Source organism: Lytechinus pictus, chromosome 6, assembly GCF_037042905.1.
Source record: "Lytechinus pictus isolate F3 Inbred chromosome 6, Lp3.0, whole genome shotgun sequence".
In the NCBI taxonomy this organism is placed as follows: Eukaryota; Metazoa; Echinodermata; class Echinoidea; order Temnopleuroida; family Toxopneustidae; genus Lytechinus; species Lytechinus pictus.
Window position 1 is genome coordinate 2148554 of NC_087250.1, and position 23957 is coordinate 2172510.

The 23957-nt window shown below is 36.9% G+C and overlaps 1 protein-coding gene across 1 annotated transcript; it reads left to right on the forward strand.

Moving 5' to 3' along the window:
- The first annotated feature begins 15310 nt into the window (after positions 1-15310).
- On the forward strand, positions 15311-18896 carry LOC129263915 (uncharacterized). The gene is made up of 4 exons (XM_064100681.1): positions 15311-15548; positions 16110-16166; positions 17002-17280; positions 17709-18896. Exons 1-4 carry the CDS (start codon positions 15390-15392, stop codon positions 18591-18593), a joined length of 1380 nt encoding a protein of 459 aa, XP_063956751.1. The 5' UTR covers positions 15311-15389; the 3' UTR covers positions 18594-18896.
- The last annotated feature ends 5061 nt before the right edge of the window (positions 18897-23957 follow it).

Genomic DNA, 23957 nt, shown 5'->3' on the forward strand with positions numbered 1-23957 from the left:
TGACTAATATGATATATAAACTACACATTTTTCTGAAAATTTTCTGGGTGGAATAATTGCATAAACATAAACACATTAATTATTACAGCTATATTAGCTAAAATTTTGGCCATTTATTGTAGGAATGAATATTCATGAGTAACTAATATTCCCAGCATTTTCCTGATATTACCATCTGATATTACTCCATTTACCCAATATTAATGGGTTCCGCATGGGTTGGAGGTCTCGTTTCCATCTGAGTCCTATCTGGGCACCATGTGGGTTCAAGTATATGTTTTCATCTGGGTTCCATGTGGGCCCATATGGGACCCAGATATCCCAGATAAGAACCGTATGTGATCCAGATACTTTGCTGTCTGGGAATGGAAGCGTTTCAACATTACCCATTACCCCTTATCAACCTGTTTGTAACTGGGTAAAATGTTGGTTTCATCAGGGTGATAACAGTAATTTTTTGGACTTTGAAAATTTCGCTGGGATTGCTGTAAGATTGCTCTTATTACTAAAGTTTGCAATGTTATAACCAATCAAAGTCATTCAACATTACCCTTATTACCCCTCATCACCCTGTTGTAACTAGGTAAATGTAGGTTTTATCAGGGTGATAACAGTAACAGGTATCAACAGGAATTATAATTTCGGTAATAACATGGTAATAACGGTAATATTTGGTGTTACTCAAATTTCCGGGTGATATTACCGGTAATAACCGGTAAAATTGGTAATCGGTAACAAATTGCCCAGTGGGTTGGTGTAAACTGATACGATTATCAATAGCTCGTCCTATCACGTCATATCGCGACTCATCGTTCCCTCTGCAGTATTTCGACCCATTTCCATAAATAATTTCCATGCATGTGATAATACATACTGAATTATGGTAAAAATATCTCAGCCGTTTTGTTAGCAAAACGTATTTCCTTCACGTGACCGAGTCTAGTATTTCCCTATTACTGTTAAGGGTGGCAGAGTGAATGAGTCTAGTTTGCTTTATGGCGCCTCTATTCGTGTGTAACGGTGCGTGGCGCGCACTGATTTCATGTAAACCATTACACAATAGCAAAATCATCATGGAATGCATTCCTATCTATACACTCACCGTACTCACACACACACTCCCTCTATACACACGCACACACAATAAACCAACACACACTCATCCCACATTTGAATACAACAGTCAGCGAAGAGTTCTAAAGGAAGCCCTCCCTTCACAATACAAAGTAAACTTGAGTCAACTTCGCTCGGCAAAGAGTTCGCTTCTGCAACAATCTCGATGTCGTCACGCGCTTCAAACACTCATTGCGTCACTGCAAGGTTCCAATTTTGGTGGCAAGTACATGTACAGATAAGCGTATTTTGCAGTGTGTTTTCAGAAATATCCGCCCACTGTTAACGCACATGCGTTCGCCTCTGAACGGAACTCAAGTCAAAGGTGATAATAATTTGAGGACAGAAGCACCCTAAATCTGAAAGCGTGTGTCTTCTTCAATTCTCTCTCACCAATTCACCGGCCCATATTCCTTTTCGATCGTAATTTTTACAACAAATGTGTATGGACATCGGGGGCATTCATTCCTTGCAGATTTCTAGCATTAATACTTCTACTTGACTTGGCTCGATTAACTCTCTTGGAGAATGATTGAAATGTAATGGCACCCGGACAATAAGGTAAGTAAACCAACCCAGCGGTAATGATTGTGTATATATATTTTAGGTGGCGAGTTCAACGATTTGAAAACGGGATTCCCTGAAACGCCTAAATCATCCCTCTCTGTCTTTCTGTCTCGCTCCCTCTCGCTCTGTGTGTGTGTGTGTGTGATATTGATAATGACAATGAGTATATGATTAACTTAAGTTTAACACATACATCCTTATCATTATTAGCATCATCATTACCATTATCATTACTGTATTATCATTATTGATATAATTAGTATCATGATTTTTATTATCATTGTCATGATGATAATCCACATGCAGCATTTATATCGCGCCATATTTCTGTTAAAAACATTCACAGACGCAGGATAAAAAAGTTAATCATCATTATTGTAATATGATTGATATTATTATTATCATTATTATTATTGTTGTTGTTGTTCTTATAATTATTATCTTCTTCTTCTTCTTCTTCTTCCTCCGTTAGCTTCGGAGATCAGCAGAGAGATCCTGCACAAAATGGTATATGTAGCTTAGTATGTATTGTAAGAGAGGTCAGTCAGAGAAGGTAGATGTATTCAGCAGAGAGGACTAGGATTCAAGTGTAGAAGATCTAAACATATGGATTTTCAGCAAGAAATTGAGGGCAAGTGTCGTAAAAGATTTTACAGTGTTTGCAGAGAGGTCTTGGTTTGGGAGGAGAATTAGCAGGGCAAATGCTAGAGGGTCATCTATGTGGAGACTGGCACTCATCCCCAAATCAGGCAGCATCTTGTTGGCATTTGCCATAAAGGCGACTCGCCGAGAATGTAGATGGCTACAAGAGGAGATAAAGTGAAGGGTGTCTTCATCACCATCTTTGCATAGCAGGCAGGAGGCAGTTTGGGATTTGCCAATTTTTGAGAGACGCTTCTGGGTGGGGTATGTTTGGGTGAGGAGCTGAGCTCTGATAATCTGTGCCTTACGGAGATGAGGGGCTAATCCTTCTGGAAATAGCAGAGAAGATGGTGGGAGACTGTCAATATCTTTCCAAAAGGACAGCGATGACTTAGATGCAATGGCATTAGTAGTGTCCTGCAGCACTTTTGAATAGATGGACTTCCTACATATGGCTTTCCACTTGTGATATGGGATCGGGTGTTCAATTAGGCAGAGAAGGGTTGGTAGGTTGTACTTGAAGAGGAGGAGGTTCCAGGATTTCACGAGGGGTACACCGCGGATAGAAGCATGTACAAATGCCCTCTTCTCAAAGCGGTCTTCAGATAATGATGTTAGCTGACCTATGATGAGGAGGCTATCCAGTTCTACTTGTGACATGAGGGGGGTAATGCCCGTGAGAGTGAACACTGATTCATTCGCTGCACTCCGAGGGATTCCCAAAATCTTCTTAAATAACTGGTTTTGGGCGATGTTTATGCGGTTAGCCTGGTGGGATGTTAAGGAGACGATAGAGGAGCCATATAACATCCTGGGGACACAGAATACTGTCCACAGCTTCGCACAGAGGTGTGGAGATAGGCCCGATGTATACGCTCCGACACCATGGAGGGAGTAAAAGGTCCTAAGTCCTCTTGCAATGATGTCTATGGTAGGGTCAGATCGCATTGAAGACTTGGTGATACCTAGGTGGGGATGTTGTAAAACCTTATTGATGGACTGACCCTCAGCCAGCATCCATGAAGATTGTTGCCTTTTGTCAAGAGAGGTGTACTTCTCATTGAAGACAACAACAGCACTTTTAGAGGGGTTGATGGAGTATTGCCACCTCTTGGTGTACTCATGGGTGACGGATAGCATCTCTTGTAGCTCAACAGCAGAGGAGGCAAGTAGGGCTACATCATCTGCGAGAACGATTATACCTGTATACCTCCCCTGAAAACTGCATCCTAGACCTTTCTCTTTGAGGGTCTTTATCAGGTTGTCGATAAAGAGTGTGTATAGGGATGGTGAGAGTATGGCACCCTGTCTCACACCTTTTTCCAGTAGAATTGAATTAGATGCTCTTCCTTCCCAAAGAACCTTGCTATTAGCATCTTTGTAAGATTCTGCAAGGAGGGCCACAATTGAAGGATGAACAGTGGTGTCACGTATCTTTTTGAAGAGGCCATCATGCCACACACAATCAAATGCCTTTTGTGCATCTAGGAAAGCAACGTAGGTAGAGTTCTTGTAGCTACTGTTGATCTCGATGGACAGTTGCAGGCATGCTGAGGTCAAGATGCAGGACCTACCTTTTTGAAAGCCAAACTGGAGTTCATCAGGGATGATGGGGTTTCAGAAGCAGTTCAAGTACTTTGGAGAAGGTTGGAGTGAGGGAGATTCCACGATAGCTTGATGGGTCATTGGTTGGCTTACCCTTGCCTTTATGTATTGGTAACACAAGGACTTGCTTCATAGGCTCGGGTATATGTGTCAAATCCATGCACGCGTTGAACAGAAGAAGGAGGAGACTACGACAGATTGGGCCGGAATGGATGACATGTTCTGGCATAATGTTATCAACCCCACTTGCTTTGCCCTTCTTCATTGCTGATATAACCTGTCATTATTATCAGTATTATTGTTCATTATTATTAGTATTATCCTCACAGTGAGGAATCTATATCCTTAACAGAAAGAAATTTATAATGGTAAAAATCGTATCATCCTACCAGTCTTCCTATCTCACAGTGCACTTATTTATATTTTAGTGAGATGTAGAGAAAATGGGGGACAAGGGCGGATCCAGGATTTTCCAAACGGAGGGGTGGGCACATGTTCCTGATGAAAATTTGACAAGCAAAAATAAAAATGCCCTCACTTGCGTAAGAAGGGTATATTTACATTATATTTTTTTATTATGGCTCTCAAATGGGGGGAGGGGACAGGCAGGATGTGCCCCCCCTTCCGCCAGTGATTGGGGATCATGCTGTACCATAACACTATAGGCTCCTAGCATTTTATCAAGATTTAAGATTTCATTCGATGATCAATCTTACAATCTATAATCAGAGAAAAATACAAGTTTCAAAACCCCAAGAACTTTTAAGTGAAATTATTCATGAAGAAAAAAATGTTCAAATAAAACGTAAGTTGTTTTCTCACTTGCTCCGATCGGTTGAATTTTCAGAAGTAATATGTATTCATACCATGAGCATTCAGGTTGTTAATATATCGAAGACTACTGCGATCAATGCTTTGTACAGTGGTTTTTAAGAGGACAATTTGAGGAATTAGGGCACCAGGAAACAAAAAAATAAGGGTAAAATAGCGTGCATATTGAAATTGAGTGATAATCAAACTATTGTGTATGTCAGACGATAGATTTCCCGTGATTCTCGAAGTGATCGCGAAAATATGCCATTCTTTTGATAAGAAGAAAATCTAGTATCCAAAAGAGTAATTGCGTGTGTGATCTATTCGTGATAATCGCACAATCATTTGTGTTTTTCAGAGGTTGGGATTTGGTTCCGCATAATGCATACAACCACACAGACAGGACTGATTGTAGACCGATCAAACCTTTTACGTTATTTCGAATAGTATACCATCAATCGGTTTGGAGTAGGCTTTGTTGGTATAACTGAAGCATGAAGGTTAGGGGTTAACTTAATTTTCGTATTTCTCTTTCTATGTGTGGATGTGCGCCAACGAGTATGTTGTAAAAGCTTCGTACAACTAAGGAGCGATGCAAATACCAAAAGAGGGGGAAGTAAAGTTAGCAACATAATACATACATACGACATACACCCTCACACAACATTTAATGGAAAATCATGCATACAAAAGGGGGAAAGGAGATATAGATAAAAGAGGAGGAAAAGAAAGAAAGAGAGTGAGAAATATAGGGAAAGATAGATCGATATAAAGAGAAAAGAGAGAGAAAGCGTGAACAAGAATGAAAGAAAAATGTTTGCAAAGAACGAAAATTGTACTCATGTACCCAGTAAAAATAAGTTTAATTAAAAAAAAAGCCCCTTTTACATAATTCATTTTACCATGCAACCTTGACATAGTAAAGGAATGGCCTGATATTTTTGTCTAAAATTCTAAATCATTCCATTTGCTTAATCCTTCATATGCAAATAAATTAAACGTTTTGGTGGTATGTTCACGGGGTTAATGTGTTTACATTGCATTGTGCGAATGGGTGAAAGAATTGTTTATAAACCTATTTATAAAGATTCGAGGAATGTTACCAATATGAAAATTAAACATAAGCATGTTTAAAGGTCAAGTCTACCCCAGGAAAATGCTGACTTGAATAAATAGAGAAAAATCAAACTAGCATAGTGCTGAAAATTTCATCCAAATCAGATGTAAAATAAGAAAGTTATGACATTTTAAAGTTTCGCTTATTTTTCACAAAACAGTGATATGCATAACTAGGTGAGTCAGTCGATGATGTCCATCACTCACTATTTCTTTTGTTTTTTATTGTTTGAATTATACAATATTTCATTTTTTATAGATTTAACAATAATTAAGGACCAACTTGGCTGAACCATATGGTATTAAACAATGCTAATTCCACAAGTTCAGGGAGGAATTAATCGTTGTATCACTTGACAATGAGGAGAAAATTAGAATATTTCATATTTCATATAATAAAATACAAGAGAAATAGTGAGTGGATGACGTCATAGTATCCTTATTTGCATACCAGCCAGGATGTGCATAAAACTGTTTTGTGAAATTAAGCGAAACTTTAAAATGTCATAACTTTGTTATTTTACATCCGATTTGGATGAAATTTTCAGTGTTATGCTTGTTGGATTTTTCTCTTTTTATTCAAATCAACTTTTTGTTGGGGTGGACTTGTCCTTTAATATTACAAGCTCCTGAACTGGAGGAATTTTCATTTGTACAAATAAATGATTACTATGAGCGTTATATTCTGAGTGAGTTATCATTCGAACTCCTTTCTTTTGAATAGATCTTAAGCTGTCGAAATGGGACAAATGTGAATTACCCCAAAACGGTATTGCAGTATGTTAAATGTAATATATTTGAGTTATCAAGCTACACATGGGCGGATCCAGGATTTCCAAGGGGGGGGGGGCATATTTTCCCAAGAAAATTTTTGACAAGCAAAAAAAATGAAAATAATGGGTTTTTACCTAAAATTGAAGGTAAATTCGCCGCCTTAGTAAAATTTGACAAGCAAAAAAAAATCCTCACTTGTATATGAGCGACATAATTCCCATTAAAAATATATTGTGAGTTTGTGACCTTCAGGTGGGGGGGGGGGGGTCAGATTTGTGTAAAAACGGCATTTTACATTATAAATTTGTGTTAAGGCTCTCAAAAGGGGGGTACGGCCCGGATTTGCCCCACCCTGGATCCGCCAGTGAAGCAACATTAATAACTTGTATAAAAACAATTGGATAAGTTTATATGACATGGCTTTGCAAGTACTTCTCGATATTTTAAAGAAACATCATTAACATGCGTCTTTCAGTTCAGGAACTCGTCCACTGTAATACCAACAAATGATATCGAAAGGGGCAATTCCATAAAATAATCAACCTTCTTGTACGTCCGCCGTCCGACCCCAATTTTTCTTGATTCTTATTTCACTTCATAAACTGACCAAGTCATGATCATTTGAGAGCATTACAGACTGTTATAAGAACCAGAAATCAGAGACAGAAAATTTCATGAAGGTCCCACATACATGGGGTCGTACGTACATATTTTATGGAATTGCCCATAGAATACATTGAACAGTATTATTCTGAACAGATATATTTTCGTGATTTTCAGACATTCCCCCTTTTTAAAGAAATAAACTATACTTATTCTTTTTTCAAAATTGAAAAGAATGCTTTTGCTATAATACCTAGATGTTTGTTTATGCTATTAAAAATTAATATTTTTCTGAGATAATATAATAACAGTATCGTCAGCAGAGAGAGAAAATGAAATACAAGTATTTTATAATATCATTGACATATAACACGAACAGAAGAGGCCCCAAAATACAACCTTGTGGAACTCCATACATTAATTATTTTTAATATGAAATGACACCATTGACTATCCACATACTGTTTTCTGTCCATTGCATATGATTTCAACCTGTTAAAACATACTCCTTATATTCCATAGTATGATTTTTTTTAAAAGAAGAATTAGGTGATCGATTTTGTCAGATGCCTAGTAAGAAAGGTCTATGCAACGCATATACAAAAATGCCATTACCCAATCTATCTAATAATAATATAATAATCCGCATTTATAAAGCGCTTAACACATCGGAACGACGTCTCTAAGTGCTTTACAGATATATTATTTATCCGGTCATCCAATCCGTGCATGCCCGCATACAATGTATGCACCTTCCCTATTCCCTGGGGAGCATTCCAACAAGAGTTCCAAGACTCAATTGCCAGGAATACTATACATAGGCTTTCACATCCTGCCGGGTACCCATTTAACACCTGGGTGGAGAGTGGCAAATTGTGGATTGACGCCTTGCCAAAGAAAGCTAGGTCATGGTGGGATTCGAATTAACACACGACCCTCTAATTACAAGGCGAGAGTCAGAACTACTACACCACGGTGCTTCCATCTAGGATATGATTTGAAAAAAAATAACACACCATAAGCAGTTCAGTGCCCTCCCCCTCAACCCAAATTGTTCGTTTATCAGTGCATCATAATTTGAGTAAAAATCATATAAATGTAATCTGCTATGCATTGTTTTTCCAGTAATGTAGAAATTATTGACAAAATGTGGGGGTGCTGAAATCTCTCTCAAAAGTGGGGGGACAGACACCAGTTTTCCATAATTACACACATACACCCTCACACACACACACACACACACATATATATATACATATACATTGTATATGACAGTCACTTCTTAGCTTTCTTCTTGTAAAAAAACATGAATATATAATTAGATAATTCGAGCGCGAAGCGCGAGCTATTTTTTGTGGAAATTTCATGTATTTTGTCCTGAAAATAATAATAAAAATAATAATAATTGTGAGCGTGATCTGCGCGAGCAGATATTTTTATATACGCTCTGGTCTGATCGAAAGGGACGTGTTATAAGGACTGTTTGCAGTTACCCATGAAGACGATACATACAGTATATCAACAATCAAATAATGCGAGCGCGAAGCGCGAGCTGAAAAATTTGACATTCCGACCTAAATACTGGACATTCTAAGCACGTTTTGTAATTATGTACAGGATAGGTATATAACTATACAATTGATGCGAGCGGAAACAAAGTTGAGATTTCAGACCAAAAAAAAAAACCCGAGAGATTCTAAGCACTTTTCTAAACATGATGAGGATAGGTATAAAACTATACAATTGCTGCGAGTGCGAAGCGCGAGCGGAAATAAAGATGAGATTTCAAACCTAAAAACGAGACATCTTTTGAACTTTTCTAATCATGAACAGGAGGTATATAACTATACAATTGATGCGAGCGCGGAAACAAAATTGAGATTTCAGACCTGAAAACGGGACATTCTATTCATGTTTTGTAAATCAAGAAAATGATGGGTAATTGGATATACATGTATTCTTAAATTTTAAAAAAATAATGTGAGCGCGAAGCGCGAGCAGAAAATTTTTGATATTCTGATCTGAAACTCCACACTAAATGTAAAATGGTTTGAACAGATAAAGAAACCTCAGACGAACATAAGAATAAAAATCAGACAAGGAATCTCACAGTTATTGCATTTCAAAGATTAGTATCATTCCAGTGAAACAGTTTTAGACATGTCTTCATTAATATTCAATGAGCAAAATGATGATGTCATATCCCCACTTGTTCTATTGTATTTCATTATGTAAAATTAGGTTTATTCAATATTTTCCTTTCAAGACCCAGAACAGTTGAATTGACAACTGATTTAGTCCATTGGATATTCTTTGCTGCAACTTATTTCATTATCTGGTATGAAAAAAATGAAACAATTTTGATTCCATGTAGTAATACAAGAAACAGGATAATGGGGATGTGACAGCATCAGTCCACCTATTAAATATTCATGACGACATGCATATCACCATTTTCATAAAATATTGCTAAACTTTAGAATTGAATAATTTAACTAATAGTTATCAGATTTTGATAAAATTTATTTATTTTGATAAAATGTATTTGATATAAATATTTTCAGCCCGGAGTACCCCCCCCCCCCCAATCAAGCTGCGTATCTGAATAAACATGCGTGCGCGTGTTAAGAGTTAGACCTAGTATCTGGGCATTCTAAGCACATTTTTTATTATAAAAATCAATAATGCGAGCGCGAAGCGCGAGCAGAAAATGTTTGATATTCCGATATGATAGAGGGTGAATTTAAACACTATTTTAAGTAATGTGTCGGAAAATTCTAAAGGGGGGGTATATTCTACAAAACGTCGTTCATTTTCATTACATTTCTGTCATTTATCATACCTACCACTAGATCTCCAGGTGGTGCGCTGCTTATGGAAAATAACACACACAGCACCCCCAAATTTTGGGGGTGCTTCACCCCCAGCACCCCCGCTTCCCAGCCCCCAGGGGCATGGGGCAGGGCGAAAAAGACTGTGAAATTTGATTTCTATTGTTTGACTTGTAATTTTTGTGTACAAAACACGGGCGGTCGGGCTCGCGCACACTTGATTCGACATAAAACCTGGAAGTTTAAGTCCAACCACACCCATGTCCCTCCCTGCTATCGAAGAGTGTTTATGGTTACCACGTATTGCGCGCGACCACGTCTGTATCGGAGTGCTGCCCCGCTGGAGTTTGATTGAGTCGCGTTATAGGAGGGATGTTATTGGAATATGTGAAAGACTATGGAAATGATTTGCGATTGTCGGATGTGATAATTATGTACATTATAACATATTTTAAAAAATACAGGGGGAACCTGATTTCGTGGGGGTGCTGCCTATGGAAAATAATACACGCAGCACCCCCAGGATAATTTCTGGGGGTGCACCCCCGCTTCCCAGGTCCCTGGGTGAATGTAGTTAAAAATGAGAATACTTGCTTTAAAAAAGTAATTCACAGAATAATGTAACATCGCATATACATATAGGTTATATATATATATATATATATATATACATACATATATATATATTATATTATATATATCGTAAAGAGAAGAAATAAAAAGGGAAACCATAATGAAAGATATTGCATACAATGTAAGCACCGATACAGATGGGATAGAGAACGGACATAGGTATGCTATTTTGGTAGTATCAAAAACACTCGTACAATGTATGCTTCTTTGACAGAAGTAGGCTTTGAGTAAATTTGCTCGGATTTCCTCATTTCAACCATTGAATTTAACAACAATGGGAAAGTTTCTTCATTGTGTTGCATATTTGAGAGGCCTCACAAGAGGTTTATAGGGAAATACAGACTCCTTCACGTGTCTTCTTAGCTGTATGTTATTGGTAATCATGTAATAGGTTTGATCGGTGTAGAGTCGGCTTTGCCGTTGTGACTGTATCGTTAGTCTTGATACGTAATCAAAACATGAAACCATGAATTAATCTTCAGGTAAAGATGATGATGATGATGATAATGATGATGATAATGATGATGATGATGATAATGATAATGATAATGATAATAATGATAACAACAACAACAATAATAATGAGTGCTGTTTTCATAAATAAACCCGGGGGTTAACACCAGAATATACAAGCATTTTAGTAGATACTAGATTTTCATCCAGTTCATTCAGGAGTAATGGCAAAGATCATGCGAGGAGAAATAAAACCATTTTCATTCTTTGATTATAAATATTTTTTTAATAGGCAATTCTTTTGAAATGATTCTTCGAAATGCTCATCTATCCTTTTTAATTATCATGATTATTGCAAATGTAATACAAACATCATTCATGGACGCCTATTCTAATTATTAAGTTATTTACTGATATATTTTTATAATTTCATCGTAAAGTTCTTTTTCTTGCCATCTCTTTTCTCTTGGTATATATATCACTGCACTGTTGAAATAATATATCGACCTACTCGAATGGGTGCCCTCGCGGCACGCCATAAAAGTGTGATCTGAACATTCTAAATTTCATGGATCTCTACTGTTAGAGACCTGTCTGCAAACTCTGGCTTCAATTTTAATGTTTACTTCTAAATCGAAAAAGATTTTGATTTAATTATCTAAGCTTTAAAAAGGATTTAGTAAGGTTTCAATCTAAAGCCAGTAATGGATGTTCACTAATAATAAATGATCTAAATTTGTTTTTAATCCATGCAGTTTCGAGTGTATGGGGTTAAAAAACCAATGCTACACGAATATCCAAAATAATTTCTTCCTATTTTTAAGTGAAACTTTCTTGCTGAACTTTCATCAGATATTGCATTACAAATTTCTTGATATTACCAACATAATGCGCATTTTTAGACATGGTAATCTTGCCAATAGTTCCTACACACTATTAACCTATAAATTTAGATTGTCTTCTGACTGTTCATCCTTATATTTGATTTACTGGAAGTTTTTCTTCTACATTATAATACATGTTCTATCCTCATCAATTTTGCCACTGTTCGGTTTTTTTTTTGTTGAACTGTGTATCTTTCTCGTATTCCCACATTAAATATCTTTTACACGCATGTATACCTTGCACCTTTCCGCTTACACAAAAGGTTTGCTATCTTATTTATTGTAAATATGCTGGCATTAAACCAATGAAGTATATTTGCTTGAAAAAAGAAAAGTAGACATGTTTGGCTGGCCGTACACAGGGAGGGAATACACGTTTAAAAAAATATATTATATTTTTTGTATATTTTACTTATAATAATAATATGCCATTTATATAGCGCAGTTACTATGTGCATATACTCAACTTCGCTTTGATACTTGATATATATATTTTACCCCGGCTGTAGCTGAGCCGCCATATTAATAGGCGCTAAAGCGTTCAAGGAATAAATCCTACCGGGATTTCATACTTCATATACATGTACTTCATATTGCTGATAAGTTTAAATTATGTTGTCGATGCCTCGGTGTGCAAATATAATACAGACTGGGTTGAGAATGCGACGGAGATTTATTCAAAGCATGAATAATTATGTTCAGTATCTAATACTGAAATGAAACTTAAGCGAGTGAGTGCAGCAAACGCACCGGCGCGCGGCGCCCTCATTGATCAAAGGGGTTTAAATACATTCCGTCACGATTGTTCAACTTTTCGCCCCCATACATAATAGCTTAAACTGTCATTAGTTTTGGTCTACTAAATATCCAAAGCAACCAGTCACTTAGCCTGATTGCAAACTTTACTTGGGATGATGAGAACATAAGATCATGTTGATTGTATTATAAACCTAAGACTCCCTTTTTAGGAATGGCAGTCAATATTCTATATAAGAGCAGTTTATGTATATAGAGGTCGTGCACTTCCAATTGACTATGCACAAAACAATGGTGGAGTTGACGCCCATGGGGGAGGGGTGATATGGGAAAGGGGCGACCGCCCCACCCTCTCGTTTTTTTCAAGTGATGAAAAAGGGGAAGGCATGAAGAAACTAATACCTTGGTCACATTTGTTCTACGGCGGCCGTACGGCGAGTCGAAAGCAGCCGTTTTAACATTTTTTGTACCAGCTACATATAGGTGGTTTGAATAAAAATGAATAAAACGACTGTTTCGACTCGCCGCACCGCCGCCGTAGAGCAAATGTGACTAAGGTATTAGGGAAAGCCAAATTAAAGGAAATAATTGAATGAGAGATCTTTTGTAACAAGAAAATGTAATGTAATAATAATAATACATCTCTGTAATTTCCCCCAAAAAAATGTTAACATCTAAATATATTTAGGTCACCCCCCCCCCATTACTTTGGCAAAACCCTACGTTCTACGACCAAGAAAAAGAGAAACGGCGGATAAGAAAGAAAAGGGAAGGATTCATTTCTTACACATGACATTTTTGTTGAGTATAATATTAGAAATGTATCATGACATTTAGATTTCATCGATTTTTACCCGATTTCCCATGTTGTGCCCATTAAATGTTTTGGCTTCTATACGCCATTGCCTCATGGAACAAACATATTGAAAAAGTATTTACGAAGATTTCAAGAATAATTGGTTGTATCAGACAGATAAAGCACAATATTCCGCACAATATATTAATCATGTTATATAATGCATTAATCTTGCCACATATTGACTACGGTATCATTATTTGGGGCAGAACTAGTAAGTGCAATATTAAGAAAATACAAAAACTCCAAAACAAGTATGCTCGTTTGATTTTAATGCTGATTTTTCAATACCTTCCAATGTTCTTCGCACCCAATTAAACTGGCAAACCATTGTACAAAGACAACAGTATCCGACCTATCACATCATGTTTGAATTAATTAATGATTTAGTTCCCATATATTTAAAGGAAATTAATGTTTATCGTGATACTAACTTTCAAACTCGATATGCACATTCTTGCCCGTTAAAAATCAAAACACCTCGAACAGAGTATTACAAGAAAACTTTGCATTTTTATGGTTCAAATCTATGGAACAGTTTACCCCAGAATATGCAAATATAACATCTTTTCCCATATTTAAGAAACGATCTAGAATTTTAACTCTTAACTCCGATTTAAAAAGAAGCAGTATTAACTTTAATTTAATGTAAATATTATACATGTAGTTGTGTTGTTTTTAATTTAATTTAAACTTAATATAAATACTCTGCTTGTATGTGATTTTAGATTTTTAATTTTAATTTAATGTGATTTTACTTGAGTAAATATTTGTAGTTAAAGGACAAGTCCACCCCAACAAAAAGTTGATTTGAATAAAAAGAGAAAAATCAAACAAGAATAACATTGAAAATTTCATCAAAATCGGATCTAAAATAAGAAAGTTATGACATTTTAAAGTTTCGCTTAATTTTACAAAACATTTATATGCACATCCTGGTCGGTATGCAAATGAGGAGACTGATGACGTCATCCACTCACAATTTATTTTGTATTTTATTATATGAAATATGAAATATTTTAATTTTCTCCTCATTGTCAAGTGAAACAACGATTAATTCCTCCCTGAACATGTGGAATTAGCATTGTTTAATACTATATGATTCAGTCAACTTGGTCCTTATTATCAAATCTGTAAAAATGAAATGATAATAATGAAATAATAATTCAAACAATAAAAAAGCTAAAGAAATAGTGAGTGATGGACATCATCGACTGACTCACTTGCATGACACTGAGTTGTGCATATCACTGTTTTGTGAAAAATAAGCGAAACTTTAAAATGCCATAACTTTCTTATTTTAGATCTGATTTTGATGAAATGTTCAGCGTTATGCTAGTTTGATTTTTCTCTATATATTCAAATCAACTTTTTTTCTGGGGTGGACTTGACCTTTAAGTATATAGTTCTAATTTTTGTGTGTAAATTGTTATTTATATTTATTAGTTTTTTTAATGTGCAGGGCCCCTTGGTATAGCAGTTTTGTAACTGAAAGGGCTACCCTGCTGAAATAAAACGGAAATAAATAAATATTTTTTCTAACAGGAAGCGTTCATGCGTCAAGCTATTTTACGTTTTATCCCACCCAGCTTATGTTTTTTATTTATTTATTTTTAGCTCTGATGCTTTGCACCTAATCATCAATTCCCCTTTGCAACCAAATTCACAGATTTTCACTGAAAGGCTACATCTGACAAAATAAAAGAAAGAAAATATCAAAAAGGAAAAGGCTGAGCAGGAAACATGGACGTCACATTAGGAGGGTGCGGCTTGGTCCTCGCATTTCTCTTTATCTTCTTTGGCATGGCTGAAGTTGGACTATGGGTGGCGTGTTACTTCGAATGCCCTGATGGACAGTTGATTGAATTCAATTATTTCGCCTCTGTGTGGACTGGGGTTTTGGTAGGTATTTTTTTTATTTTAGAATAACAATTTAAATATAAACAGTAAAATTTGTGGTAGTAGTAGTAGTAGCAGTAGTAGTAGTAGTAATATTAGTATAGTAGTAGTAGTAGTAGTAGTAATAATAGTAGTATTAGTAGTAGTTTTAGTAGTAGTAATATTAGTAGTTTAGTAGTAGTAGTAGGAGTAGTAGGAGTAGTAGTAGTAGTAGTAGTAGTAGTAGTAGTAGTAGTAGTAGTAGTAGTAGTAGTAGTAGTAGTAGTAGTAGTAGTAGTAGTAGTAGTAGTAGTAGTAGTAGTAGTAGTAGTAGTAGTAGTAGTAGTAGTAGTAGTAGTAGTAGTAGTAGTAGTAGTAGTAGTGGTGGTGGTGGTGGTGGTGGTGGTGGTGGTGGTGGTGGTGGTGGTAGTAGTGGTGGTGGTGGTAGCAGCGGTAGAAGTTGTAGTAGTTAGTAATATCATGTTGATTGTAATATAAACCTAGTTATAAATGCCTTTGATCCGAAGAGATCATGTAAATATTAATTAATTTATATAATTGTTTATGCTTTCTATTTACTTTCAGGCATTCACAGTAGGCTTCATGATCATCGTATTGTTTTGTGTCAAATTCAAATCTTTGGTAAGTGAATCAAACCATTTATTTACGAATACAGGTATCTCGAAATCGTTCGATTTTGGTCATTTGAAAAGCCGAAATTTAGTTACCGTGAACGAATGACCTAATATTGGTGTATAAAAGCCATCACTTCGCAGACCCTTTCTACAACACCTTTGAAAATGCAAGTCAAATGACAATTTACGGATTAGAGGTCATTGTCGAAATTTGGTGGACCGGGACAGCACATCGTCCTATATAAGATTCGGACCGGATATGTCGACAATGACCTCTAATCTGTTCATTGTGATTTGATTTGCATTGGTGCATTGGAGGAAGCGGCTACAAAGTGGGTGCTAAAATGCACTAACGTCGACATGAAAAGGATTTAGACCTCTTTCAAAATAACTCCTATAAGCATATTATCAAGACCAAGTTTCTCAAGAAAACAGTAATCTATTTGTGAGGAAAAGTTCATTACGTATATCAGTACAACCCATGATGCTTACACCATTTGCATTTTTGTCCAATATGCTTTACCTAAGATGTTTATTTGGTTTCATTCCTGGCACTGGCGTACTAGGGAGGCTGAGAAGCTCATCTCTTCAAAACAAATCGCATTGAGTTGTATCATTCTGTTAAATTTTATTGTAATGTGTCTTCAACATAACATAATTTCAGCAAACAACGTTTATCAAAACTGGAATAATAATTATAAATCATATTTTGGGTCGCTAGCTTTGCTCGTACGCATTTTTTTTTAATTGGGCCACTGTCCCCAAAGGTCAGCCCCCTTAGTTTTAGGCGTCTTATCATGTCACGCTTTTATGATGAATGCCTTTTTTCATCTTTATTTCAGGGCACATTTATCATCATATTGGCTTTCTTGCTGGTTCCATGTGAAATCCTCTGCGCATGTGTCTACGCATATCGTGCCTATCTCTCTCGACCAATGGGAAACGATTTAACAGGCAACGTGGGAGTGGACTATTTCAGCGTATTTTTCTTCAGTGCCATGGCCGTAGGTGGCGTCTTACTCTTTATCATTACTATCATGTGGAACTGTTATTATTGTTGCGTAGCAACGCCAGTTGAAGACTTTGAGGAGGAAGTAAAGGAGGATTTAGACGAGGAAGAGGTAAGATTTTTAAGACCTGTTTCATGAAACTTTATTTTTTTAAACTGAAATATATAAATGTGATTGCACGAAATGACGGCCATTTGACAAGGAAATCTATCGGTTTTTATAAGTAACGATTTCCAAAAAAAAGTAGGACGGTCAATTTATGTCCATTTAACATTTCTCTTTACTAATGATAATAGCAATACATACCAATTCGTCATAGCCCTCAGGTTGCTATACTTTGAGAGACCGTAAAGTAAGAAGCCTTCCATTGATTGGAGGAAGGGATGTTTAGCGAAGGAAAAAAAAATCCACCTCCCCAAAGTATTTCTTAGCTTTAAGGGTTGCCAGCAGCCAATATTTTATTTCTTTCATACTTATGTGTGCAAGCCACAGAACACATTTGTTATTTATGTGTTTTTGTTATGTTATTTTCACTTCAGGAAAGACAGAAGAATCTTCGGTCTATTCAGGATAGTGTATTCGTTAACAATCCCGTGGTAGATGATGAATCTCGTCCTCCTCAAACTCGGCCACTTCATTTCGGCCAAGAACCAAATTACGCTCGTTACCCTCACTCAGTTCAAAACGGTCATCCGCAGTCAATGCCACCACGACAGAATACCAGACATCCGGCTCCCTATCCGGATAACCGTCGAGATGACCGTAAGTCGAGAAATCAGCAGCAACCTCCTATCCGGAATGACTATCCGTATCCACCTGCGTTTGATCGAGAGCATATGCCCGAAGACCGGACTAGGAGGAACCGGCAGCAGTCAAGGATGCCACGCCCAAATCTAGGTGCGAACCACCAATCATATCTTCGAAATGAAAATAGGCGTGGCCAAGTCAATCAGGGATACGAAGAGGATGGGCTAGAGCAACCAATAGACAGGTCGTACAACTTAAGGAGTTACATTTACGATGGGGCTCAAGGCGACCCGTTTGATCAACCGCTGTACTCGGGCGGGCCGCCGATTTACTCAGAGCCGCCACGGAGATTAACGAACCAAAACCCGAACGCTTCCGCCGAGTACAGTCGAGGCCACAACGAAAGTCGTCGGCACGTGAACAGACCTCCAAATTACTCTCCCCAACGAAACATGAGAGAACCCGTCACTGCTTTACAACCAAAGGAAGAAGACAGATCGTACATCTACCGACCGAGACCCGAAAATCACCGAGGAAAACCGGCAAAACCCGATTACATGCAGCAACAGCAGCAGAGTGCAAAAAACAGTAGTTATCCATTAGCAGCACATAATCCTGGCCCAACTGAGATGGCTGCTAACACGAGAGGGGCACGTCCCGATAACACATACTTCTAAACCTTCATCTTATACACTGTTTATTTTACGGTGTTAAAACACCATCAGTTGATGTTATGAGAGCACTTCCTCAGAGGTGTACAAATGTGAATCAAGGAGTTTGAATATAACACCAAATAGTGATGAAATAATAAACACTGACACCGCGGTGAGTTAACGCAATGAATTTAACACTGACGATACATGCCACATGCGGTCCTATCAAAATCTTTATGGTGTTGCGAGAACACCGCTATTTTTTCAATATGCCTTAATTTCAAAATTAATTTGTAATTGGACTGGTTTTTTTCCAAATTATAAATCAAAAGATGGGGAGCGTTTCACTCGGCGATTTCTGAGCAGCGCGTAACAGGGGTCGGTGGCCAGGGGGGGCAAGAGCCAAAAATTTCCCGGTCATATCATGGAACAGGCAATGGCGTCATAAGGCAAAAATTTTGAGGGGGCGATATGGCGTAACGGGCAAATATATATATATATATATATATATATATATATATATATATATATATATATATATATATATATATATATATATATATATATATACATATATATAAGCGAGCGAGCAAAAAAAAGTGACATTTTTATTGCAAAAATTAAATTTTGTGATAGATTTTGACATAATGTTAAAAAGATCATATTTCACCCTCCTCTCTTTCCTTTTTTCTCTCTTTTTTTGTACGCCACGGTGAACAGGATTTTTGTTATGATTATGAGCATCCGCAGGGCGAAGCTCTATATGCTCGAGGGGGCCGAGTATGGCGCTTCTGGCAAGAAGTAGCTTAATATAGGTCCCGAGCGAGCGAAGCGAGCGAGATAAAAAAAATCACCTTTTCATGAGAATCTAACATGAAGATATTCAGAAAAATATAATACACTTTCCTTTCTTTCCTCATTTTTTTTGTTTGGTTGTAGAACTTGTGGGGGCCATGGTCCAAACTCATCCATATAACAGTGCTTTATGGATGGGGTCCAGGGCAGAGCCCCGGAACCTCTTGATATCAAAGCCATTTTAAACCTTACAGATGCATGGCCACTTATTTTAATCAAATTGCGTGTATATTTATATAGCTTTAACACTACACATAAATTCAATACAGTTGTGTATCGTAATCATCCAAATATTGTGAGGGGCACACCATAGCAAATGTGGGGAAATTTGTAAAAAGTCGCCAGCGAGCGAAGCGAGCTAGAAAAAAAATGGCCTGTTAAAATGAAATTCTAATTATGTGATAGATTTTTACATCATTATAGCAAATATCATGTCATATATTTTTTTTCATTCATCTCATTTCGCTGCCTCCTTTATTTTCTTTTATTTCCCCTTGGCTGTGGAACCACCCCCGGTACGCCAGTGCTTCAACGTAAAGCTTAATGCAGGAAGGGTTCATATAGGGGCCCGTTATAGAACTCATTAAAGGTGAGATGAAGAGCCCCCACTGCAAGGGGTCTTGACTCTTGGACAGAGCCTTTGGAGATTTAGCAAGTTTATGATAGACTTTCATACGACATTATACCATCCATTTTTCTTCCTGCTCGTTATCTCAATCCTCGGCAGCCCGGTAGTGTACGTTATCTTGTCCCTATTCTTTATTTTCCAATTTAGATTTTGGCTAATTCCATTCTGCCTTTATTTCCCGCTTTTGTTTGCCTTTTTGTCATCTTTAATTTATTTCCCTGTCTTACTAATCATGCTAATGTGTTTGTATATCGGGGCGAATTGTTCTTTCTCACTTGTTCTTTTTTCCTTTCCCCTTTCCCCTTTTTTCTTTTTTTTTCCCTTTCCCTTTCTTCCCCCCTTTTTTTTTTCTTTTTCCCGTTTTTTTTATTTTCCCGGTGAGCTCCGCCAGGGGGGGCAGCTTGCCCCCCCCTGCCCCCCGCCTGTTACGCCACTGTTTCTGAGTGATTTTATTAACAACGGTTACTGAAATCCTTGCATTGGATTGGCTTTCAGAAATATTCAAATATAAATCACTTGACTAACAAGACTCTGACGAATATCTGATGTATGTCGTAGGGGTATTGTGGTCTTGTGGTTACGACTCTTGTCTTCCAATCTGAAGGGCGTGGGTTCGAATCCCAGCCATGGTGTCTTTTCCTTTAGTAAGAAATCTATCCACATTATGCTGCACTGCACCCAATTGAGGTGAATGAGTACCCGGGGCCGTTTCATAAAGCTGTTCGAAGGTTAAGAGCGACTTTAAGAACGACTGGTGATCCTTTCTTACGCGCTAAACCATCGCCAATGAACATTTTGCATGTTTTGGCGTGTATCATTGACCACAAGAAAGGATCACCAGTCGTTCTTAAAGTCGCTCTTAACTTACGAACAGCTTTATGAAACACCCACCCGGTAGGACTTAGTCCTTGACGGCTCATCTACGGCCGGGGTATTAATATGATACAAAGTATAAGTTGAGTACCGGTATAATGCACATAGTTACTTGGCTATATAAATGAACAAATCATTATTTATGTTGATTTTGTATCACTGTTTTCTTTTCTCATTTGAATGGAGGGGAATAAAGATGTCATAAATGTCACCTTTTTATTCACCACCCGGCGTGGTAAATAAAATTAGTATTTAAACAAAATAATACTATGTTAGAACTATTACTAGTATTATAATAGAACAATACATATTTAGAATTCGAATGCTTCTTTGATTATATTATGTTAAGTAAACAGTATTAAAGGTTTTGTTCATCTGTATGAAACAATATACTAATGATAGTAGCCCAAATACTTTTTTTTTTATTTCTCTTCAATGTGTTATTTTGAATTTTCATTTTGAGTACTTATGATTTTTAAGATACATGTATGTCGTAATTTGGGCTAGTGGGTAAGTCTCCCGATTTTGAACCAGAACATACAGGATTCGAATCTTTTCTGATTCATTCTACAACACTTACCCAGATGGGTATTGATATATCCACTCAAAAAGTATGTTGTTGACATTTTTTTTACCAGGATCGTCAAGCAGTTTTCAATGTATTTCAAGGGGGACTTTCGAAAGTGGAATCCATCAATAATCTGATATTTCACGCCCTGTCACTCATCATCATCATCACGGGTACACAGCAACAGAACGAAAGTTCCATGACGCTGTGGTCGGGTGCAGCAAATTGTCAAGGGATTGCATTGACGTAGTGGTTAAGGGATGATTTTAATCAGCCTAAAATTCATGCTTTAGAGGTTCCTGTTTATCTGAAATATATATCATAATCAAAGAATATTCATGTATCCATTGTATTTGAGTTTTCACTGAAGACTGTGCACATTTAGACGACTTTTAAGACTTGTAAATATAATGAATAATGTGACAACCCCTTCGAGTTGAATGTGTCAACGCTTAGAAAATGTTAACAGAATATCAAGCAGCAGAGTCTCGAAATCACCTGTAATGTTACTGTACTGTGTATTCTTACATGCATTGTGTAAAATTACAGAAAAATGGTATTTGTTGTATAAAACCTTACGAGTGTTCTGTTACAAAACCCTTTTTCCCTTTAAAAAACTGTTCTGTTAAATTGCAGAAAATTTCCTGCTATATATATATAACAATTTACAAAATAACTCCGTTAATTTTTTTTCTATTAGATCTAGATCTTTCTTCTACAAAGTTTTCTGTAAAATCTTTTTTTTAACAGTGAAGGATATTTTTTTATATCATAGTCATATTGTAGTTTTTTGTTGAATTTTGATTTCATTTTATGATGCAATATGGACAGTTTTACGATTTAATTATAATCTAGATATACCAAATGTTAATGTAAGTGGATGAGGTTGCTGCACTGTAAACTGGGATTTGGTGTCTCTCCCTCTCACCCCCCACCCCCTCTCTCTCTCTTTCTCTTTCTATATCTCTCTCCCCCTCTCGATAAATCATTTTGAAGTTCAGGGGTCTGTTGCAGAAACAAAATACAAATGAACATCTAAAATCAAACGTAACTTTTAACCAATCAGAAACGTGCATTTTTGGGACTTGCGTGTTTTTTTTAAATACAATTCATTTGGAGCAGGCCCCTAGCTCGTACGATTCTGGAGTTGAATTTTGCATATAAAAGTGATATGAAATACTGTAAATAAAAATATCCTATTTTATTTCTGTGTTATGGGCTTATTCTTTGAATACAGTGAGAAGACAGTCTATGTTGAAAACAGACTGATACGGTGAAAACCCAGTTCAAAAGGGTCAATCGGTAAAGACGAATAGCAAGCTATCAATGTGAAAAGCCCTTTGTTAATATCCCACCGCTGCCACCACGTTAATTAAAGATATTTAGTCTGGTGATTCTGACTCTTGCCTTTGAAAAAAAATAGGGTTGTGGCTTCGAATCCGTAATTTCTTTTGTATCAATACATTGATCGACATTGTGCTGCATTCACCCGGCAATTTCACAGCCGTAACCAGTTCTGGGTCCCATTTTACAAAGAGTTACGAACGATCCAATCAATCTCAACTGTATGGAAATCCATCCACACCATAATTTCTTCTACAGGAAATTTGCACAATCTCCTTAGTAAACAAAAAGAATCACACTGCATTTTCAAGTGCATGACGAATGTATGAATATACATCACATCTAGAAAATATTTTGAACAAACATACATTTTAGATGTTGATGCTGCTGGCCGTCCATAGTTATGGTTGATCGAATCAATCGCAACTCTTTATAAGACGGGGGCCCTGGAATATGCGCAAATGTGTGAGTGGTGCACTGTGTGCAATCTTTGTTTAAAATCCATTGCACTGTTTACTATCTCAACTATTTAACTCCTTAGATATGCGTAAACATGGGCGCATTAACCAACCAAAACAATAAGTAATCTCTCCCACTGGGGTACAAAGGGAGGGGGGCTTAGGGCCATGTTCTGGTCCTAAAAACATTCCATGACCAAAAGGGAAAAGGCTGGAAAAGGGAAAAGGAAAGGGATTAAATTAAGATATGTTATTTTCTGAATATTACGTTCGAAATCTATGACGAAATTACATTTTTATTTTGAAAAAAAAAAATCAATATATTTGCTCTCTCGCTTCGTTCGATCAGGACTTTTAAGAACTTTTACCAAGTACCATGTTATTCCCCATCAATTTTCCTTTTGTCTCGTTGCGCCACTGTTCTCTACAAAGATAGAAGTTTGTTATTTCGTTATCAAAATTAATCTATCACGTTGCTTGTCTTTTATCTATTTCAACATGGGCGAGTGTAGCGAGCGAGTCAAAATAAGCACCAAAATTAATGGGAGAATTGATACTGCGTCGACAAAATATAACATGACCTATCGATCATGTAACGACGGTTTTTTTTCTATGCCCCTCGTACCTATAGACGAGAAACCAAGTCAACAATAAACATAAAG